The sequence below is a fragment of the Octodon degus genome, unplaced genomic scaffold (genome assembly GCF_000260255.1).
Source record: "Octodon degus isolate 3935 unplaced genomic scaffold, OctDeg1.0 scaffold00347, whole genome shotgun sequence".
NCBI lineage: Eukaryota > Metazoa > Chordata > Mammalia > Rodentia > Octodontidae > Octodon > Octodon degus.
Window position 1 is genome coordinate 505,175 of NW_004524923.1, and position 21,348 is coordinate 526,522.

Below are 21,348 nucleotides of genomic sequence, written 5' to 3' on the forward strand. Positions count from 1 at the left end.
ATATATTTGTACCTTGTCTGCAGCCTAGACACTGGGCCACTCATGGGGGAAACAGAAATGTGCTGTCATCGCCCAAACGGGTAATACTTATGTGACTTGGTCAGGATTGTTCCGTTCCTGTGCTTCTAGCCCCCGCAGATGTGGCACTCCAATGTGTGTGGGAAGCTGCTCTTTAGGCAAGACAGTTTCTTTCGAAAGCTTTATTTTTAGATCCCTCCTCTCCCCCCTATCCTGTGTTAGAGTGTGCCCTGCCTGGGCAGGGCAAGTGTGGTATTGGCTCTCAATCTAGAACACCTTGTGTGGCCCAGGCAGGAAATACGGTCAACCTAACTCTGGGGCAGAGAAGAGAGACTATGACTGGTTCTAGTTAATCCTTTTATATAATCTGTCTATAGTTAACCTTGTCTAGGTGACATCTGTATCCTCTGAGAAAAGCAGAGATGGTTTAGAATAGAAACTGTTTGTGATCACTAGACTCCGTCAGGGCAAATGTCTGATGACCCGTGAGCTGAGGTCCTTTGCTAGGCTAACTTAACTCCTATATAGAGCCGGAGTCTCTCTCTTCCCTTCTCTTCCCGCTTTTATCCTTTCACTCTATGTGTGGTTATTTTTCTTTTCCATGTGAAATATGTAACTTTCTTCTATTCTTAAAAAGAAAAAAAAACCTGATGATACTAAGAGCCCCTTAGACTATTATCTTTGCCCTCTTCCTTTGCTTGCTGCATTTGCCAAATACTGAACCAGGAAACACTAGTTCCTCAAGATGTTAATAAGTGTTGTGTGAAAAATCAGTTCTTTGGACATTGGGCAAATGTAGACTTAAACAGAAAAATGAGGTTCTTTACTGTGCCTAATGGCCAAAAGGGTCTGTTTGGGCAGTGTTTCCCCAGAGGATTTGAACCTAGGAGTCTTGTTCGGAGACTCCTGTCTTATATCTAGGCTAGGAGATGTTAGAGTCATCTTTATGTGCTTCTTCTACTTTTTCCAAAAACTTCAGCAGCCTGATGGTAAATAACACCAATTTTTCAGGATATGCTATGGTTTCTAGCAGCCCTGGAAGGTTCCAGAGGAGAAGAGGCCCAACTCTTCATCAGGCAGGGATCAGTGGTGACCTTTTGGTCATTGAATTCAGTGATTGTTTTATTGGTTCTCTGACACTGGTCTGATACCTTTATTACGTCTCTTTCCACAAGTTATCTGCTTTCTTCTTTAAAGGTTTCCTGTCTGTCGCTGACCATTCCTAAATACCTTTCATTAGCTCTGCCCCCCCCCATGGTAATGTCATTTATTTTTAAGGCTTCAGAGCCTGCCATTGTAAATGACAGCCCTGATCTCTATACTGAACTCTAGACTGGCATATCAGAGACTTGCCGGACTTGTGCATATATAAAGCTGCCCTCCCAGTGTTCAGTTAAGCAGCATGTTCAAAATGAGCTTCCCTCCCCACCTCCTCCCCCTCACTTTCTTCAAGTGAGGTGCCCCCTATCAGGTGGAAAAGGGATTAGAATTGCTCTGTCACCCAAGATGACAGCACAGTCTTAGGTAGAAAGAGCTCATGATGAAAACTGTCTGAAATGGAATGGACTACTTCCAGAATGAGTAAATTTGATCTTTTGTCACTGTTGGGGCTCAGAAGAGGCTCAGTGGCTGTTTGGCCAGGAGTTACAGAGGGGTGGAAGCTAAAGCAGTAATCCACCGGATCTGATCTGCCCAAGCTGTTGGTACTTCCGCAGTGTCTTCAGGTCAAAGGAAAACAAACATTTAGGGGCAAACACCTAGTATATGTCCCGACCTTTGTTATTCTCTTTAGATGGCTTTTAATATCCTTTTCATAATGTTCCAGAGTAGACACTATGACTCTTGTTTTGCAGATGAGAAAAATGAGACTCCAATTAGAAAGCTAAACAGCTCCCATGTTGGAATATTTACTGGGCTGCTCTCACTGGAAAGGATGATTCTTTCAGCTCCTCCCAGCTAGCTGTTCAAAATTGGATGGAGTATAGTAAAAGTACACATCCCAAGATCCTCTTCTAGTGATCTGATTTCACCAGGTTCAGGGAAATGTATGTCTTTAATGAGTAACCAGGACGCTCAAGACTGACTGTTTCATGAGAGTGATTCACCTTCTTTAACTTCTAGGTTGTGGAGCATTTGGGCTCCTGGCAACAGTAGGTTCATGGTGGCCGAAGAAAAGACTAAGCAGCCCATGGTTAAAATGAAGGCAGCCTTTTCAGTTTGGGTTTTCTTTTTTTTTTTCCCCTTTGGTGGAAGCGAGGATTGAACTCAGGCCCTTGTGCTTGCCAGGGAAGTGCTTATGAGCCATCTCCCTGGCCCCTTGGTTTGGGATTTACCTCCAATTCTCTTAGCTGTTCTTTCCGCCACTGACTTTCTCCTCCCTTCCCTCCACCTGAGTATCTGTCACCCTCTGGAATGTCTAGATTTGCAAAGCTGTTTTGAAGTAAATAATGCCTTCTTACAGCTGCACAGAGGCTAAGCAGGTGAAACCCTGGGGAGGTACAGCTGTTACTAACCACAGGGTAATGGGATTTGTAGAGCAGAAGCAGGAGGAAGAAGGGAAGATAAGTGTTGGGGAAATGGAACTGGGTTTAAAGCTCTAAAAGCTTTAAAAGTCACAAGGGACTTAATGAGGAACGTTTCTGAGTGCGGTGGCATACAACCGGAAATCCCAGCAGTGGGAGGCTGAGGCAGAAAGATTGCTGTGAGTTCAAGACCAACCTGGGCTATGCAGTGAGTTCAAGTCCAGCCTGCATTGGACAGCAAGACCTTGTCTCACAAAAACCAAGGAAGGGAGAGAGGGAGGGAAGGAGGGAGGGAGGAAAGAGAGAGAGAGAGAGAGAGAGAGAGAGAGAGAGAGAGAGAGAGAGAGAGAGACCATCCCCATCCTACACTATACTAGAATCAGATCTTTTTTTTTCTAATTTTTATTTTTATTAGTACATGTTTGCAATACATGATGATTACATTCACCATGGGGATATGGTACATAGAATCAGATCTTAAATGAATCAGCAAGACAGCCAAGCCCCTCTCTGTCAAGCCTAGAGTTTTTGCTCTGCAGATTAATGTGCCCACTGGAAGAGACCATGGAAGCTACCTGTCTTGAGTCTCAGGCTCAAGGCTGGGCTGATTAGGTGTATAACTCAGGTCATTTGCATGGGAAGGCAGTACAAATAGCTTGGTAGATTCGAGTGTGATGTAAGACTCTGACTTTATCTATTTTGTGAATGAATGAATGAATAAGTGAGTGAGTGAGTGAGTGAGTGAGTGAGTGAAAGATCTTGCCTTCTAAAGGTTGCTGAGAGGCTCAGAGTACAGTTGTAGACACAATAGCCTTTGCAGATCTGTCAGGCTAGGCTGGCTGTCTTCTTTGCAGCCCCGGGACAGTAGGCAGGCAGTTGGGGAGTCCTAGCTTCCTGACGGGCCATCTGCTCTTCCAGACTTCTTCCCACTCTGGGGAGGAAATCATGTTGGGGCATCTGGAGTCTTGATTCAAGAAATATTGGCTTGGCCATCAAAGGAGTCTGGAGAGTGCTCCTTCCTGTGAGCAGCAGACATTGACTGTGCAACTGCTGCGTGCTCTGCCAGGGGTAGTACTTGGTATTCTGATGGCATCTTCTTCATGAATTAGTTTCAGTAGTGGATTAAGATGCCAACAAAGCAATTGGTAAGCTTCACTGTCTGACAGAATTTGGGGATGATGATAGTATACATGTATGTATGTATTTATTTATTTTTTTGTTTGCAGTACTAGGGAATCAAACCTGGGGTCTAATGCATGCTAGGCAAGCCTCTACCACTGAATAATAACACCAGCCATGATAATCCATATTTTAACAGCAGCAACAACATGTGTAAATGTTCAGGTCTACCAGAGGGTGGGACAGCTTCCTAAATTAGTGACCTCTGGAACTGTTTTGTCTCAAATACCAGTCCTTGGCCTGTATTCATAATGTCTGAGCTCACCCTATCATCTTCAGGTTCTGTTAGCCCCAAACGGTTAATCATCATGGACTGACTGCTCCTTCAATGTCTCTCCGACTTCGTAGTTGCCCTCTAAGGCATGAAACTCTTGAGACAGACTAAGGAGCAGGCGCCCTTCTCTGGTCTCCCTGCACCATGCCCAGTGCACTGGGGAGGCCTGACTCTCTGTACTCTCTACTTGGGATGACCCTCCCTGTGTCTACCTGAGCCCTCAGCTTTGGGATTTTAGGCTACTCTTCAGAAGCTGTTGGAAATTCTAACTTTCCTATCAAGGTCAAGGCCACTTTATGGTTTTCTATGCATGCAGGCAAGGAATGGGCTGCTCAGTCTTCACATAATACGTGCCTTTTATCCAGTACTTTCTGGCCAGAGGAAGAAAGCAATACCCTCTGTCTCACGTTTCACTAGAGCACACTGTAAGACTGCTGATGGGAAGGTCATTCTCTTCTGTAGTTCCATCTCATCTGCCACTCACATGCATTCAGCACCTCATGTGGCGTTTTGGACTTGGTCTCAGTCCACTAAGGGCTTCTATGTTGGTAATATGTGAAAGTTCAAAAACCTTTGGGAGGATTACACTGAAGTAAGTAGACAACATAAAGAAGTGTTCATGCCAAATGTACAGTATAAATCTGGAAGAAGGAACTGTGGATGGGCAGGTCATAAAGCATGGAGAGACTTGAGCTGGGTCTCAGTGGAGTTCCTAACAGAGGGCAGGGGAAGGACAGGGGCAAAGCTCAGAATCTCTGAGCTATGCAGGTGGCCTGGGGTGCAGGTAGGAAGGTGGGCATGATCCTAGGTGAGTTTGGGTGGAAGCAGCCCTTTTGCCTTTGAGGTCATTAGTGTTAAAGTATTGTTTGCTTTGTATGGAGAAGAAACCTGCCTGACCAGTTTCTTTGGTAATTGCCATTTTTGTTGCATTCTGGTTTGCTAATATACCATGGTGGCTGTGCCAGCTGCTTATGATTGCCCTGCTCTTTTAGACCCAAACCCCACCATTTAGGATCTGAACTACAAAGACTTTGCTGGGTAATCTATTTAGTTAGCTCCAGTTATGTTCTTGCTTTTCCATCCAGCAGAGAGGGCCCAGCTGAAAGGAAGATTGGCAAAGGCCCCCATGTGCATTATCCCAGTGAGTGGGTGTGTGCGTCTCTCAGGGGAGATTTGAAAGGTCTTCTCAAGCAACAGAGCTTGTGAGACCTTTGGGAACACCTTCTCCCTAGGAGGGGCAGGAAGTGGCCTGGAAAGCTGCAGTGCTGAAGACTGCTGTGGGGAGGTGCTCCGCCACCCAGGCAAGTTGCATTTACTCTGCAGGTTCAGGAAGGCGTCTTAGTTGCTCTACTGTCACTTTTGTTTTCCCTGGGCCCCACTCCATCCTGCTCTTAAAATAATCCATTTTTCTGGTCTGGCCTAGATGATTCAAAATGACAGGAATACCTAGAAGCCAACAAAATCTGGTTCTCCTTCACTTCTTAGAGGTGCATGGCCATCCCGCAGAGGAATGCGTTCAGGGCCCGGTGGTCATCTGTCGTGCACATGGAGCACCGTAGCTGTGGACCTCGAGTAGTAATACTTACATTAGCAGTGTCCTCTCATGACATCACCAGTCATTAACTCAGAGGCTTCCAATAAATTCTTTTTAACTAGAAGCAGAAAGAATGAGGCGTTTTAGAGGTTTTTAAGTTTCCCAGCACACCCTCTTGTCAGATAGGTTCACACGTAGCAGGTAGACCTTTTTAAAAAATCTATGTATTTGGTACAGGGTCTCACTACACAGCTCAGACTTGTAGTGATCCTCCTGTCTCAGCCTGCCTAGCACTAGGATTACAGGCATGTGCCACCACACCCGGACTCTGTGGCAGGTTCAGAGCTCCTGGGGACAGGGCTGATGTGACATGGGTACTGGGTATTGAACCCCAGTCCCTGCACTTGCCAAGCAGGTGCTTAGACTGTTGAGCTATCTTTGTGGCCCAAAACACAATGACAGAACTTTCTTTTTTTCTTCTTTTTTGTGGTACTGGGTATCAAACTTGGGACGTTTCACTTGCCAGGCATGTACTTATGCTGCTGAGCTATCTGCCTGGACCTTGACTTTCACTCAAGGGACAGTGGGTCAGTCTGGCTTAAAGAGGGCAGAATTGAGCTTCTTAGAGCCTTCCCAGAAGACAGGAGAGGAAATATCAGTGACCTGGAGAAATAGGCTCCTCCTTCATCCTATCACTTAGGATGCCAGGCTATACCTGAGAGAGACCATCACTGACAAATGGCCACAGTTTAGCATGGTTCTGAAAGATCTTAGGAAAACAGTTGACACATTTAAAAAATGTAATAAGGTCCAACTTACATAGCTTTTCTGGTTATATGATATACATGTCATGTAAGAGGTTGTTTGACTTTCAATACTCTAGACTCTTTTACCTGGCTCAATTCCACATGAAAGTTTAGCCCAGAAACAATAAAATTGGAGGCAGTGAAGTAGATGACACAAGTCCTCCTCAGTGAATGTCACACTCCTTAGCTGGACAGGCTAGGCTGTCTCCAATTAGGCCCTATCCTGCCACGCTTCACAGCCAAGCCACAGATGGACCTTCTGGTAATCTCTGAGTGCATCCTGTGCCTTTTCCCCTTTCAGGCCTTTGCTTACCCTGTCCCCCCCAGAAGGATCTCTCCCTAACTGTCCCCCCAGAAAGATCTGTTCCTACGTCTGTCATCCCTAGAAGATCTCTCCTTACCTCTGTTCTCCTAAAAGGACCTCTCCCTACTTCTTTTCCCCCTATAAGGATTACTCTCTACTTCTCCCTTTGGAATCCTGACCCTGCATTGGGGCCTAATTCAAAATGCAGATTTTCTTGAAACTTTCCTGAAGCAGGTGTGATCTTGTTTCCTGTGAGTGCTTTGAGGCCTGTGTGTAATCACCTTTCATGCCACCTGGTATGACACACGCAGCTTAATGTAACCTCTGGCAACCACCAAGTTCTACCAGGCTTTTTCTGCTTTTGTATTTCCCATATACCTAATGCAGTGTCCAATAGAAAGATGACTCGATAAATATTGAAAAAATGGAGCAGTGGTATTTGCTAGACATAACCAAGTGGAGAATTAGGGCTTTTTTTTTAATGCACATGACTATGACTAAGACCTTATGAAATTTTCTGAGATTTAAAAGACTTAGTCTGAGAGTTGCCCACCATGCAACTTTACACCATGTCCTGTGCAACTGGGCCTGGTTTTCATTACCTTGGAGGAAGTTTTCTAGCTCTTGGTACAGTAGGCACAGAGACAGAGTGGATTTAGAGAAAATCCACATCATGGGTTTGGAAAACAAATCAAAATCATGACAAAGGAAGGAATTGTGATGGAGTTGGAAATCTTTAGCCTGGTAGAGAAGACGTAGGAAAGGCCCAGATTCAGTATAATGCTGTAGCTAGCAAGAAACTAGGAGAATATCTAAAGAATTTTCTTTATTAGATAGGGATTTGGACACAGTGACCTCTGAAGCTCCCATTTTCCACAGAGTTCTTTGCCTATTTGCAGTTATGATTTGAGAGAAAAGGAAATTCTTAATTCATCTTTGACATTCACAACTGAGATTATTATAGTTCAGAATTTCAAATTCAGATATTAGCTGGAGAAATGGCTCAGCAGTATAGCACCTGCCTGGCAGGCACAAGGTCATGAGTTCAACTCCTGGAACCAAAGGGAAAAAAAATCCTTCTAGATATTATGCTTCTGTGTCTTTAACAAAATCCTAGGTAAAAAAGTGTTGTCTGTCCCATTGCTTAATATTCCTTACCCATTCATCTTTCATAAATTAATTAAACAAAATCCAGATGGGTGCAGGTGGCATTTTGTATGGACAAACTAGAGTTATGCAACTTCCTTTTTTGGGCCTTGCTTGTTAGGGGGTCTTAGAACCACGCATGAACTCCTGAGGCAAATGACTCAAGCAGTGCCTGGTATATTTGTTTCCTCACTTTCTTTTTAATTGACTTACATTTTTTGAAAATTATGAAAGCAACATATATTATGGTTAAAAACCAAACAAAACAGTGCAATTCTCAAAATTCATGGGTATCAACTGGCATTCTTGTTGACAAATTTGATGTCTTTATTTTGTTTTTACTTAACTCATGGAATATGTGTTTTGATGTTGCAAGGTACCTGATAGTAAACTTGAAAATAAGCTATTATATTAATTTTATTTTAACCTCACATGCTTAAAAATTATAAATAGCTGGATTCCTGGCACCCAGAAAACGTGTGTACATTAACTTTATCGTACATTCTCCAGCTAGTTACTATGCTTGCCAAAGGTCAGGCATGGTTCTGGGAGATGTAAAAATATGGATTGTGTTTTACAGTTGCAACAAAAAAAACTCTGCACTCTTATTTTTTGCATGCTTTCCTAATCTACTTTGACTAATCTATCAGTCTTCTCAAACTTAATCCAAGTTCTGTTCTCAAATTTTGAAGCCCATAAAATGACAGTATTTCTCATTGTTACATAAAGTAAGGTTGCCTGGCACACTAATCTTCCTCAAAATTGCACAGAGCCTGTAAAGCACCACATGTCCTTGTCTATTGACCTCCGCCTCTGCTCTTACTCCTTTTTTATTTTAATAATTTTATTGAAGCAAAAGTAGCAATGAGACAGTTTCAAAACAGGTTAGTAGTACAGTTACAATAATTAATACATTGCATATTGTTTTCTTTGTAGCAGTTGTTCCTAGTACAGGATGCAGACATGATATCTAACTACTGGACTATATTGGATTACTCTGCTGAATTCATGTACCTACAGTATATGAATGGCAATGGAATACACATCTCTGACAAAAGTAAACAGAAAGGGGATACAAATGGACTATTTTGTAGTGGAAAAATATATCTATATATACAAAATAGCATAAATATACAGCTAATTTCTCTTAGTTCAATGAGAAGAAGGTTTTGAACTAATAGTGTTTAGACAAGATATCATGTCTGCTCTTACTCCTGAAAGTGGGTATCTTGAGGGAAATAAAGGAATTTTTGTTAAAAGTTTGGATGTTTTCATTTTCAAATCATTTGACATTTGTTTGTTTGTTTGTGACAAAGCTATTGCAGCCCAGGTTGGACTCAAACTTGTCTCCTGAGTGCTGGGATTACAGGTGTGCCCCACCAAACTCAGCTCTGACAGAGTTTTAAGGATTTTGTTTCAAGAACTTTATAAAGTAGATGGGTATACTACTCTAAGATTTTACTATGTTTTCTTTTATTTGGGCTTGCACAAAGAGGCATAGTATATTGGACTTGAAACTTCTACCTGAGGTACAGACGACCAGATGGCAAGTAGAAGTGGAAGTGTAGAAACTTAGTTCTGAACAGTCTCCTGGGCTGTCTGTGCAAAAGTATGGAAACACTTCTGTTACAAGATATGATGGATATGATGTAGACAGCCACAGCCTAGATTACAGGAAGAGGAAAAAAGTACAGCTTCTCACTGAAGCCCTCCATTCGTCATAATGGCATATAAAAAGTAGTTCCACTAGATAAGAAAAATAGAGACTATCTTCAGTGAGTTAGTTCTTAGAAATAAACTGTGGCAAGTAACAGTCCAGTCTCCCCAGATGGGAGTCAGGATTGAATTTAGAACCTGCTTTACGTTTGCCTCCAAATAGCCCCTTCTCCCATTGTCTCATTACATATGAGGTCAAGTTAATGTTCCCAAGGCTCTTTTGGTATGTGACTTCTATTCAAGGTCTTTCAAAATTTGCCCCAGGCTTTATAACCAAGCTTATGTCCCAACTTCCTGCTACAACTAAGCTAGGCTCTTTTTCCACAAGTCCACATGGTACAGCTTCCTGCCCACCTTCTCCTTTATTTAGTCTTTTTTTATTTATAACATGTCAAAAAATGTACATGAGTATGTGTGCATTAATTAGCTTTCCTGATGCTGGGACAAAACACCTGACATCTATCACTTAGAGGAAGTTTAATGTTGCTCACCATTGTGGGGTTTCAGTCCATGGCTGGTTGACTTCAAGGGAGAAGCAACCTGGTGGTAAGGCATGGAGGAAAGTTGTTCATCTCATGGCAGTTAGGAATTAAAGTGTGAAAGGAGGAGGTGCTGAGAAAAGAGACATGCCCCACCAAAGACCCATGCCCAGTGCTGCGCATCATGACCAGCCTCTACTATGCAGTAGCACATTTGGCAATGATCCACTCACCTCTCAACCCCAGCCTCTGAACTTCAGGGGGACACTCTACATCTAGATTCATAGTATGTTTGGCCAGAGGACATGGGTTCTGTCCCAGGTAAGTAGATGTGTGTTCTAGGTCCAACGATTCTTTTTCCCAGAATCTGTGTTCTTACATATGTAAGAGACAAAGAGTGAAAGAGAAGATTCTGGGGCTCCTTGCAACCAGTCACTGTGGTTATATGTTAGTGTGAGCATTTTGCTTGGATGCCTTGGGATACTGGAGTCTTTGAAAGCAAATATTTCTGCAGCATAAAGTAGAAGTATGAGAACAGTAAGTCTCTTACCACTCATTGTTTGGGATTGTAGTTAACCTTATTTTTTGGCTTGTCTTTAACTGCTTTCCAAAAATATGTCTGTAAACTGACAGACCCCTATTTGTAGAGCTGGTTTCCTAGGATGGATGAGGGCTAGTCAGTAGATTATACTTTGGGCTTCCTCCTTGTATCAAGAAGCTGGAATTCATAAAAGATTTTCTTATTCTTTGTTGGGGACATAGGATGGTTCTTGAAAATGACTTGTATTTTCCATGTGGAGGACTAAAACAAGGATGCAGTCTCCCAGGAAAGGCCTTCCTGTCTGATATGAAGCTGCTGCATCTGCACTGTGGAGACTGGCTTTCCTCTGGCAGGCTTTCAGGATACCTGTTTTCAGAACTGGAGGGTTGAGGTGATGGCTTCATCTTTTACTGTGTGTTTCAGGGCCCTTTTTGATTATGACCGGACTCGGGACAGCTGCCTACCAAGCCAGGGGCTCAGCTTCTCTTACGGTGACATTCTGCATGTCATTAATGCCTCTGATGATGAGTGGTGGCAGGCAAGGCTGGTGACTCCACATGGAGAAAGTGAGCAGATCGGTGTGATCCCCAGTAAGAAGAGGTGAGTTGTCACGATCCTGAGTGAGACCTTCTCAGGTGTCTTGCAGATGTCTGTCTTGTTTTCCTATTGTGTTATGAGTTGCCAGAGAATAGCATCTGTTTCTGATTATGCCTTTTGGTAGAGAGTTGGTACTCAGGTTCTCATTCAGTAAGCCAAAGAGTGACTGCTGTGCCTGCTGCCACTGCTAAGGACATGTACTGGCAGGAACAGGACTTCTTTCTGACTCCCAAACAGGGTGGAAAAGAAAGAGCGAGCTCGATTGAAAACCGTGAAGTTCCATGCCAGGACGGGGATGATTGAATCTAACAGGGTAAGTGGGGACTGACCCTTAAGGAAATGAGCCAGGATGTGAGGAGGGGTGAGAGGCTTGGAGTTTGGTCTGATGTATGAGAGAACGGGGGAGCACAGAAGAAATGTCTTTTTTTTCCAGGGGACTGGCTCTGTCCTGTCAGGAAATTGACTATTTTTCAGAAAACAGAGAGAGGGAGCACTTACAGTCTACGGCTAGTCTGGGCCCCTCCCCCTGGGTGACTGGCTATGGAAGATGTGTTGGACTTGGCTGACTTGCCTGGGAAAGGTGCAACCACTCGTGGGTATCTCCCTGGCCACACACCCTGTCGAAACTGTGGGTACCTTGAGCAGAAGCTGGTATCATCTTGCCAGAATGCCTGCCCTGGAGCCTCCACCTCCCTTCACAACACACGAGGCAGGAGGGCTCTTCATTTATCCCTTTTCTTCTATGAGCTTCACAGGCCAAAGAACTTCCGGAACTGTAGAGGGAAGAGAGGCATGGAGTAGGTGACTCTGTCTGTCAGTGGCACCTTAGGGCATGTGTCCAGGAGACTCCAGTGACCTTTGTTCTTTAGGAAGTGCCAGTGAATGCTGTGAGGCTGAACTAGGTAGAAACTTCTAACATCCCTACAACATTTTCCTGTAAACATAATTTTCCTCTTACATCAACTTTCATTTAATCTCATAGTCCATTTGTGAGAGATGATCTTTTATTTAGCTCACCATTGTCTCCATTTTAGTTTTTCTTGCATGCTTTAAAATCCATTGTTCTGTTTTTTTTTCTTCTGTCCTTCCCCTCCATCTTCATGTTCTTTCACAGTCGATCAAAACGAAACGTAAAAAGAGTTTTCGCCTCTCTCGAAAGTTTCCATTTTACAAGAGCAAAGAAAACATGGCCCAGGAGTGCAGCATACAGGAACGTAAGTAGCAGCAGAGTCCAGAGAGCAGCCTGCCTGAAGCCCCACCCTCTTGTCCTCAGCTGTCCCTTCCCTCAGGAGGAGTCTGGGCCAGGGAGTGAGCCCCTGCCTGCGCACACCTGCTTATTCACAGGCAGGGCAGAAATTGGCCTGCGCGGGGAGATGTTGGGGCTTATTTGTCCAGCTCCTCACTAGGAATGAATGTTGGAGGCTCTGAGGTAGGATCAATCCCAGGGCCAACCTCCAGGAAGTTGCTTGGCACTGGCACTGGAAGTGCCAGATGGATCTCTGCTGTGGTGGCGAGGAGCGGCTTTTAGCCAATGTCAGGGTTAGAAAAATGGTTTTCCAAGAGAGTAAGGTCAAGGGACTGGTTGTTGCTCCCCTGGCTCCCTCCTCTTGCATTTTCTTTCCCTTAACTTCACTCATCTATGTCAAGAGAAAAGCCTGTCCTTTCCCAGATTCCTGAAGACGGGGCTGCTTCTGGAACCCCATGATTATGCCTAAGCACATAGGGCACTGCACAGCTCACAGGCTCACTGTCATCCCAAAGCACAGCCAGGTTCCACAAGAAAGCCCTTCTCGAATAAGTGAGTTCACTTGGAAGTAGTCGTGCTCACCATAGTTCAAGTGCAAATTTACTAAAGAACACAAAGCTGATTTGGAAGGGAAAGAACTCTTAAAAACCATCTTAACCCTGATAAGTCTTCTGACTCTACCATATTCTTCAAAAATTAACTGTTCTGTCCCTAACCTATGTAGCAGGTCAGGCTTGATAGTTCCTCATTTGTGTCATTGTGAATAGTAAACATCTTTCATTTCCCAGTGACTCCTCTGTCTTACATGGAGGGATCTTGCAGCCTGGGCTGTTGAAACTGGCAAGAGACTGTGTAGTGCTGATAAAAAATGCTATTTATTTAGGCCTGCTTGAGTGACACTCATGGTATGTGTGAGTTGTTGCTGTCTGCGGTGTACCTGGTAGGTACAGGTGCTCTTATCTGTATGAAGACCAGGGCTCAGCATCCTGGGGACCCTCTATGCCAAGTGACAGAGGAAGTTGATCTACTTCTGAGTATTGTAAGGCTCTCTGAGACAAAGGGCTGAGGTGGTGTCACCAGTTTACCAGATGAGCCCCTGAAGCTCTAGATTGAATATAGCCTGGGGAAATGTTTCTGCTCAGTGGTCTAGCAGGGCTGGTGGGTGCCCATTGGATGACACAGTTGAAATTCTCTTCTGCCTGTTCTCCAGAAGCCTGGACCAACAGGGCAGCTTTGGAAGCCATACCCTAGACACAGGAAGCTTTCCCTGAGGGACTTGAACAGAGTAAAGCGGTATTGAACAAAAGATCCTTGAGGTGATGGTAATTGTCTCTGCCAACCTGGCACCCAGGGATGTGTGCCTGTCATGTACCCACAGAATGAAATGTGGTTTCATGGGCAGAGCAGAGACCTGTGCTCTCCAACTACACATTTGGTCAAAGTAGGTACTCTAAGCCTTGGAGTGTCACCTGCTGTTTCCTGTGGTCCACTCCAAGGGTCTCTGCTGAGACAGAGTAGCAGCAAGTCCAGGTATCTTACCTTACCTAGAATGTTCTTTCTGTAGCAAAGTTCTTCACTTTGCTATAGTTCTAGGTCTTCGTGACGTTTCATGCTTCTGTCACTAATGCTTACCTGCTTCTGTATTCTTCCTTCCCTTGTCTTTTTTCTGTTTTTTTCTTTTCTCCCTAATTCTCTTCCCACCTTCCCTTCCCCTCTCTGTCCTTGCTGTCTGTGAAATCAGGACTTCCCTGGGTTAAGTGACGATTATTATGGAGCAAAGAACCTGAGTAAGTGAAACTTACGCACCATTAACTGTATTTGTGGCATGAATGGAGGTAGTGGGGGTGGGGGTGTAGTGGACATGGGTGAGGGTGAAGGGTGATGGGAGGACAGTGTTTGTGAGAATTCTATTCCCATGGCAGGGAGAAGTACATGTGACTCCAAATGTCACACTTTTGCCCCTGGTCCCTGGTACCCTAACAGATCCCTAGCATTTATGTCTGTGTTTACCTTCTACACTTTGCAGTAGTGAGGCCTTAGAAGATGGGTTCTACCTTAAAGTGTTCCACCTTAGAAGACAAGTGGGCCTGAGTACAGCTCTGGGGCAAGCACTCAGCTAACATCTGGCCTCTGGGAAGGGGAGGGCACCTGCTGGTTGGATTTTTCTCTTGTGGACAACACTCTAAAGAGCCAGGCTGAGGAATTACAGCACTTATAGTCTCCCTAAGTAGGATCAGGAGTGCAGTGAACCTCTACCCATCTGGCACCTGACCTAGCCCAACAGACCCAGTGCCATTTGTGGGCCGCTAGCCCTTACTCTCAAGAAAACTTTGACTTAGCCATTTTGGAAAATAATTCCAGAGTGGAAACTGAAAGGGCCTAGATGGTAAAGGCTCAGAGCTGACCCTGCTGTAGGCAGGGATACAGACAGATATGTGGCCCTGTCAGGTGGCTTCTGTCAACGTGTACTCTCCTTCAATAAATTTTAAAGGCTGAAAGTAGAGTGCCATCAGGGATTGTGCAGGAACTAGCCACAGGTGGGAATTGAGCAGGTCCTGGGGGGGGGGACACGGCATGTCATGGTCTGGAGCAGTGTGGTTTTGGCTGAAATGAGCAGCATCTCTCCATAGTTTGGTGTGTTCGTGTCTCATCTTCATCTGCCTGTCACTGCAGGAGGGATGGGTTGTGTTTGTGCCTGCTATGAAAATGGCTCTCTGCTCAAACTCCCTATTGCCCGTACTCAAAGATGGGCAGATTCCAGGTCTCTGAGACAGGAGCACTGTCTTGTCCTTGAGATATTTCTGTTAGTTTGTTGCCTGTGTTTTGATGTGTCTCTCTTATGGTGGATGGAGGTGCATCCCTGATCCCTGCAGAAGCCCAGCCCTCCTCAGGAGTAGTGACAGAGGGCTGTGGGGCTACAGCAGGACACTGGGGACTGCTCACCCTGTCTAGCACTTACTCACGTAGTTGTGGAGCATCATGCCGTTCCACACTTTGGGGTGGGGTTTTGGGAGGAAATTCATGTCCCTGGCCTTCTCTCTGCAACCGTCCCCTCCTTTTCTTTCCTGCTGTTAGCCTTGGGAGCTGCATTTTGAGATAGGATTTGGAAATCACCCAAGTCAATTCACTGGATTCAGATGAAGAGTGCTGCTGAAGGAAGGGAGGCCTCCTGTGCTAGGGGAGGGACTTGGAAGATGGAAAGGGCTCTGGGGACAAGTTGGAGGTAGCCAGGGCATGAAGATTGGAGCTGTGCTTCCTAGTTGGTGGCCTGGATGTGGCAGGCCTCCTGCAGCCTGGCTCAGTTGACAGCTTAGTGTCTCACTCCTGGAGCATTTACGTTTTGTGCTGCATGTGACCTCTCAGTGGTGTGTTCTGAATTGGAGTCTCTTTCTTGTTGGCTTGCAGAGGGAGTGACATCCAACACCAGTGACAGCGAAAGCAGTTCCAGTAAGTGTGTGTCATTCCCCCCGCATCATGTAGCTTTGCCGTGTTTCTTAGCCATCCTCATTCTAGTGTTGCATGGCTGCCCATCATGCTCAAAGTCTGCTGCTCCTTTCAGCCATCTGCACCTTGAGACCCTGGAAATGCTGTGGTCAGTTCTCTGTCCCTGTGGGATGGAGTTTGTCCTGTGGATTAGAGGAGAGCATAAACCCTACAGTTCTAGCTAGAACCTGACTTGAAAGCATCCCTGCACCCTGGGAAAGATGAACTACCAATGGGCAATCACTGCTATGTGCACTGTGGGCTGAAGATGCTCCCAGCTTTGCAGATTTGCTCAGACACCAAAAACAACATAGCTCCCATGGGATACAGTCCTGAATCTGCCTTTGCAGGTTGTTAGGACCTCCTTGTCTTTGGTGGGAGTCTATGATTGGGACAGTAACTACCCAGTTTTCCTTGGGAGATCCCTTAACTAGACTAGAGAAATGACAACTCAAACCTTATGACTTTTGGGGGATGTTGGCTCTTCAGGAGCTATTGTGGCTAGAGATCTTCAGAACTTTGCCAAAAGTTAGGCTCAGAAAGAAAAAAAAAACCTTTTAGCAAGCATCCTGAGTCTCAATGCAGATATTACTGCCTCCCCTGGTTTTGCTGCTAGCTACTTTGGGGCCTCCAAGTTCCTAGTGCCAATTGGCTCTGAAGCCCTTTCAGGAAACCCTCATCATTGCCAGGCTCCATGGAGTGTCACCATGAGGAAGAAGCAGGCTCAGCATTGCTCTTAAAGGGTACTGAGGACCTACGCCCAGCCATGTACAACTTTTTACACTTCTTAGGGGAGGGTAGGTAGACCCACCTTTAAAAGGGCAAAGTTAGGCTGCAGCTCTGTGGGTCTGCATGAATGTTTTGACTCCTGTCTGTAGGTAAAGGGACTTAAACATGTGTGTGTCAACCAATTGATGTATCCCTGTGGTTCTTTCTACAGCAAGGGAGCCATTGAGTAACTGACTGGTATCTCTAAGAACAGTTACTAAACAATTGGGATAGTTTTAGCAAAGGTATCCTGGCCATGGGGTTGTCACTGCTTCTTGTCAGTTGGAAGCAGAGAGGACCAACAGACCCCTTGGAAGACAATTTTACAGCATGGGTAGGGTGAAGTGAATGCTGTACAAAGGGAGGCAGGTCATGAAGGGCTAACATGTCTCCCTTTTTCATTGCAGAAGGACAAGAGGATGCTATCTTGTCATATGAACCAGTGACCCGGCAAGAAAGTAAGCCCCCCTCCTGAGTCTTGCCTTTGTGCCGGTTTCTCATGGTAGTGGCAAGCTCCCACAGTGGGCAGCTATGCAGGGGCTGGAAGAGGGAAGGTAGACTACTGTACATCAGTCCTGGCTGTGAAGATAAGGAGAAGTTTGCTTCAATGGTGTCACTATCACCAAAAGAGGCCCATCCCTCCTTCAGCAGTTGCTTTGTAATAGCCTTGCTGAGTTGCTGGTGTCCAGGCAGAGATGTCTCCTGAATCCAATTGGAAAGGGCGATGTTTCAGGCAGACTTGCCTGGGATTTACTTACATATTCTTAAATGAAAGGCTCTATGTAGTCAAAAGGCAGAGAATGGCCATGGGTGCCTCCCCATCTTGGGGGGCAGCTCCAAAGCCTCTATTTTGTAGCCAGACTAGGAGGTGCAGCAGGGCCTCTGATCATTGTGTCCGTGGTTTCCTTTTCCAGTTCACTACGCAAGGCCTGTGATCATCTTGGGCCCAATGAAGGACCGAGTCAACGATGACTTGATCTCCGAGTTCCCACATAAATTTGGATCATGTGTGCCACGTAAGAGCCCAGGCAGGCCCAAAGGAGAGAGGCTTGGTGCCCAGGAATTGTTTATTTTCTGTGGAAAAGGTCTGGGGTCAGGTTATAGGGCTCATTGGGAACAAGATCTATGTGACAGCCTGAAGATAATTGAAGCAGTAGATTCCCCCCAAATTGACAAAGTCAGGAAGGCCATGATTTGATGAACCATTTGTTTGACTGAGTCCTGTGCCAAGTTTTAGACCCTCTTCCAGCCTTGGTTCTGGATACCCCACCTTTCTGGTCTGGTTTAAACTAAAGCACACATATGGCACCTCTAGTCCCCATCCCCTGGAAGTTGGAAGAGAAGTACATAAGACAGACTTCTTCCCAAGCACTTCCCCCACCCCACCTCCACCCTATACTCATCTGTAAAATTATTAGAATGGCTTTGTGGCCCTCCCAGGTGGGGGGATCAAGTCAGAGTTAGTGGCCCAGCACAGATCACTGCCCTTGGGCCGTACAACATTTCCTTTGTTTCTTCAGACACCACCCGGCCTCGGCGTGACAATGAGGTGGATGGGCAAGACTACCACTTTGTGGTATCCCGAGAGCAGATGGAGAAGGATATCCAGGACAACAAGTTCATTGAGGCAGGCCAGTTCAATGACAACCTCTATGGGACCAGCATCCAGTCAGTGCGGGCAGTGGCAGAGCGGGTAAGCAGAGGCAGCAGCCTGCTACCTGTGTGCCTCAGAGGAAAGGCAGAAACACTAAGACTAGGCGCCACTTGTCCTCATCCTTCCACCACAGGGGCTATTAACTGGTGCTGTTGACCAAAGCCATGGCAGCTCTGCCTCTTGGTAAAGGTGTCGCTCTCTTTCACGAAACTCATACTGGAGCGTCACTCACCAAGAATAGAGACCCACCCCCTGGCAGATTTGTCCTTTTCTGGTAGTAGAAACAAAAAGTGGCATGAGGACCTCTGGGAGAGGATCTTCTGGGCCACTGTGGGTGGCCCTACCCAGTCCCCTTCCCCCATGGACAGTGCAAATGGCCTTTGGTGTTGAGTGGCTAGGGAGTGGTGGGCTAATACAAATCTGCTTTTTCAGGGCAAACATTGCATCTTAGATGTTTCCGGGAATGCTATCAAGAGACTGCAGCAAGCACAACTTTACCCCATTGCCATTTTCATCAAGCCCAAGTCCATTGAAGCACTTATGTAAGTGTTTGCTCCCAGGAAGCCCAGCTAGGATGGGGTCCTGAAAAGATAAAGTGGAGAATACAGTGACATGTTGGGCAGGGGAGCCATCTTAGTAAGTTTTCTCATTGCTGAGATAGAATACCTGACACCCAGAGTTAAAGGAGGAAAGATGTCTTTAATGCTAGTTGTAGAGGTTTCAGGCCATAATTGGCTGGCTTCAAGGCAGGGTGGCTTGGTAGAGGGGCACCACAGGGGAGAAGCAGTTTATGGCAAAGCATGCAGGTAATAGCACATTAGCCCTCTTCCTCTACCCACCCTAGGGTGGGCGGAGCATTCACACCCTAACCCTAGCCATAGCTGTGGCCAACCAGTCAGTGGACTGATTTAGGAATTGCACAGCCCTGATCCCATCACCACACACTCTAGACCCAGCCACCTCTGCAGAGCACCCCCAGGAGTGCATGAGGCTTTGGCGGACACGTAGACAGGAGCCATAATGGGCAATGCAGTGAGAGCTTCAGGGAGGCCTGATGCCGTGGCACCAACCACATGCTGCTCCTGGAAGATTTGAGGAAGGAGTTAGCCACAGGCCACTCAGAAGGGACAGTTTAGCAAGATTTTTAAGGAAGCTGGAACAACTGTTTATGTTGATCAAAATATAGGATCTCCTTTAGAACTGTTTTTTCTTCTTCTGTGCTGTTGGCAGGGAAATGAACCGACGGCAGACATATGAACAAGCAAATAAGATCTATGACAAAGCCATGAAACTGGAGCAGGAATTTGGAGAATACTTTACAGGTAAGAGCCCCTGCTTCCCAGCCACAGGTTCTGTGGGACTAGCCAGACATGGCTCCTGAAATTGTCTCAGAGAGCTTTAGACAGAGTTCAGAAAGCTTTCTCAGAATTTCTGGCTGCTTTGGAACCGGTGAGCTCCAGCCTCTCCAAAGCACTCAGGCTCCTTCCCTCTAGCTATAGCTGTTTAGCCAGTTTAGAGGATGAAGTGCTCACCAAATGCTGCTTTATATTATTGGTTTGTGCATTTGGTCTTCTTGTCCCTCTTAGGTTGTAGGGCCTTCTATGACTTTGTTTCCCCTGACTTCAGCTCTTCCTTTTCTGATAACTCTGCCTTGCCTGTTGTAGGTGCTGAATAAACATTTGTTAATGATGATTTTTTGGTGTGGTGTTCCCATTGTCTGTTGGCGTGTGCATGTATGTGTGCCTGTGTGTAATGTGTTTATATGTTCATCTACTTTAGAAGGTCAGCATCTAAAATGTTGGGAAGGTTCCTATGTGATCATCCTTCACCTTTTAAATTATAGTGATGTATGTATGTATGTATGTATGTATGTATGTATGTATGTACAGGGCAGTTGGAATAAATACTCACTAATGGTGCTGACAGGCTAACTAGTTAAAAATCCAGAAATGCCCTCACATACCTTGGTTCTTTGGAGCTCCCTTTAATACCAGCACCCATGTCCTTCATTGTTGGGCCAACCTCTGACACAGAGCAAATGTGACAGCCCCAGGAGCACTGTTTCTTGCCAAAACATGGTGGCTTTCTGCTCTTCCTCTGGATAAGTGGGATTTTCCCAGTCTTTGAGTGAGGTTGGTTTAAAATCAGTCACAAGCTGCCAGCCTTCTGGCAGCCAAGAGCACCATGAGCTGCCATGTCTGGCATGCAGTGGGTGCTCAGTAAGCATCTTTTGAATAAACACATTTCCCTGTCTGCTGCTACTTGGTCTTGCTGTCTCAGACAGGGGTTTCTAGCCCGCTCCTCTCCTACCCTGAACTTGTCCAAAGCTGACTAGTGATACCAAAGCTAAACCTGAACTTTCATGAGTATCTGTCATGGCTGGGGGACACTGTAGGGTTGTCAGGAGAGACAGGATGGCTGGGGCTTGGGGGCTATGCTGTGGACCACAGTAATAATTTTGTTTTCCTCTTCACTTTAGCCATTGTACAGGGTGACTCACTGGAAGAGATTTATAACAAAATCAAACAAATCATTGAGGACCAGTCTGGGCACTACATTTGGGTCCCATCCCCTGAAAAACTCTGAAGAATCCCCTCCAACCATTCTCTTGTGAACAGAAGAAATCAAGTCCCTCTTTCCTCTTCCCTCTTCATTCCTGTCCCTATGGGGAGAACAAATGACCACTGTTCTTATCCCCTTTTTTAGATATGTCAAAAATTGAGTTTTCTAGTCCTGTTCTTTCTTTTTTTTTTTTTTAAATTTGTTTTGTTTTTGTTTATTTTGGGGGATGATGCCATCTCACTCATCATGTGACTGTGCCCATTCCTGCATGGACCTTTCCCAAGCGCTAGCACAGGTGCAAACCCATCAGAGCCATTGTTTTCATACAAACCAAGCAGAAGCAAAGAGAAGCGAGGAGGACTGATGGAAAGACAGACTCTGGACAGCTGCACGGCTTGTGAAGTGATGAGGTGCTCCTGGGCATTTCTACCCACCTGTACTGCTGTCTTGCAGCTCTGAATGGTGCAACATAATGGCAACAGAAAGTATCTTATTTATATATAGATATATATGTAATTT

General features: G+C 45.5%; 1 protein-coding gene across 5 annotated transcripts in view; it reads left to right on the forward strand.

Moving 5' to 3' along the window:
* Positions 1–21,017, forward strand: part of Dlg3 (discs large MAGUK scaffold protein 3) — a 59,538-nt gene extending 38,521 nt beyond the window's left edge. For 2 of the 5 annotated variants that reach the window (XM_004648032.2, XM_004648033.2), the window contains 10 exons: positions 10,943–11,119; positions 11,354–11,429; positions 12,231–12,330; positions 15,768–15,809; positions 17,021–17,071; positions 17,528–17,629; positions 18,134–18,306; positions 18,700–18,809; positions 19,498–19,589; positions 20,747–21,017. In XM_004648032.2, coding sequence (XP_004648089.1) covers positions 10,943–11,119; positions 11,354–11,429; positions 12,231–12,330; positions 15,768–15,809; positions 17,021–17,071; positions 17,528–17,629; positions 18,134–18,306; positions 18,700–18,809; positions 19,498–19,589; positions 20,747–20,853 — 1,030 coding nt within the window. In that variant the 3' untranslated portion in view covers positions 20,854–21,017. Of the gene's footprint in view, positions 1–10,942; positions 11,120–11,353; positions 11,430–12,230; positions 12,331–14,103; positions 14,150–15,767; positions 15,810–17,020; positions 17,072–17,527; positions 17,630–18,133; positions 18,307–18,699; positions 18,810–19,497; positions 19,590–20,746 lie in introns of all 5 variants that reach the window. The other 3 variants (XM_004648031.2, XM_004648030.2, XM_004648029.2) reach the window with 2 other exon arrangements.
* The last annotated feature ends 331 nt before the right edge of the window (positions 21,018–21,348 follow it).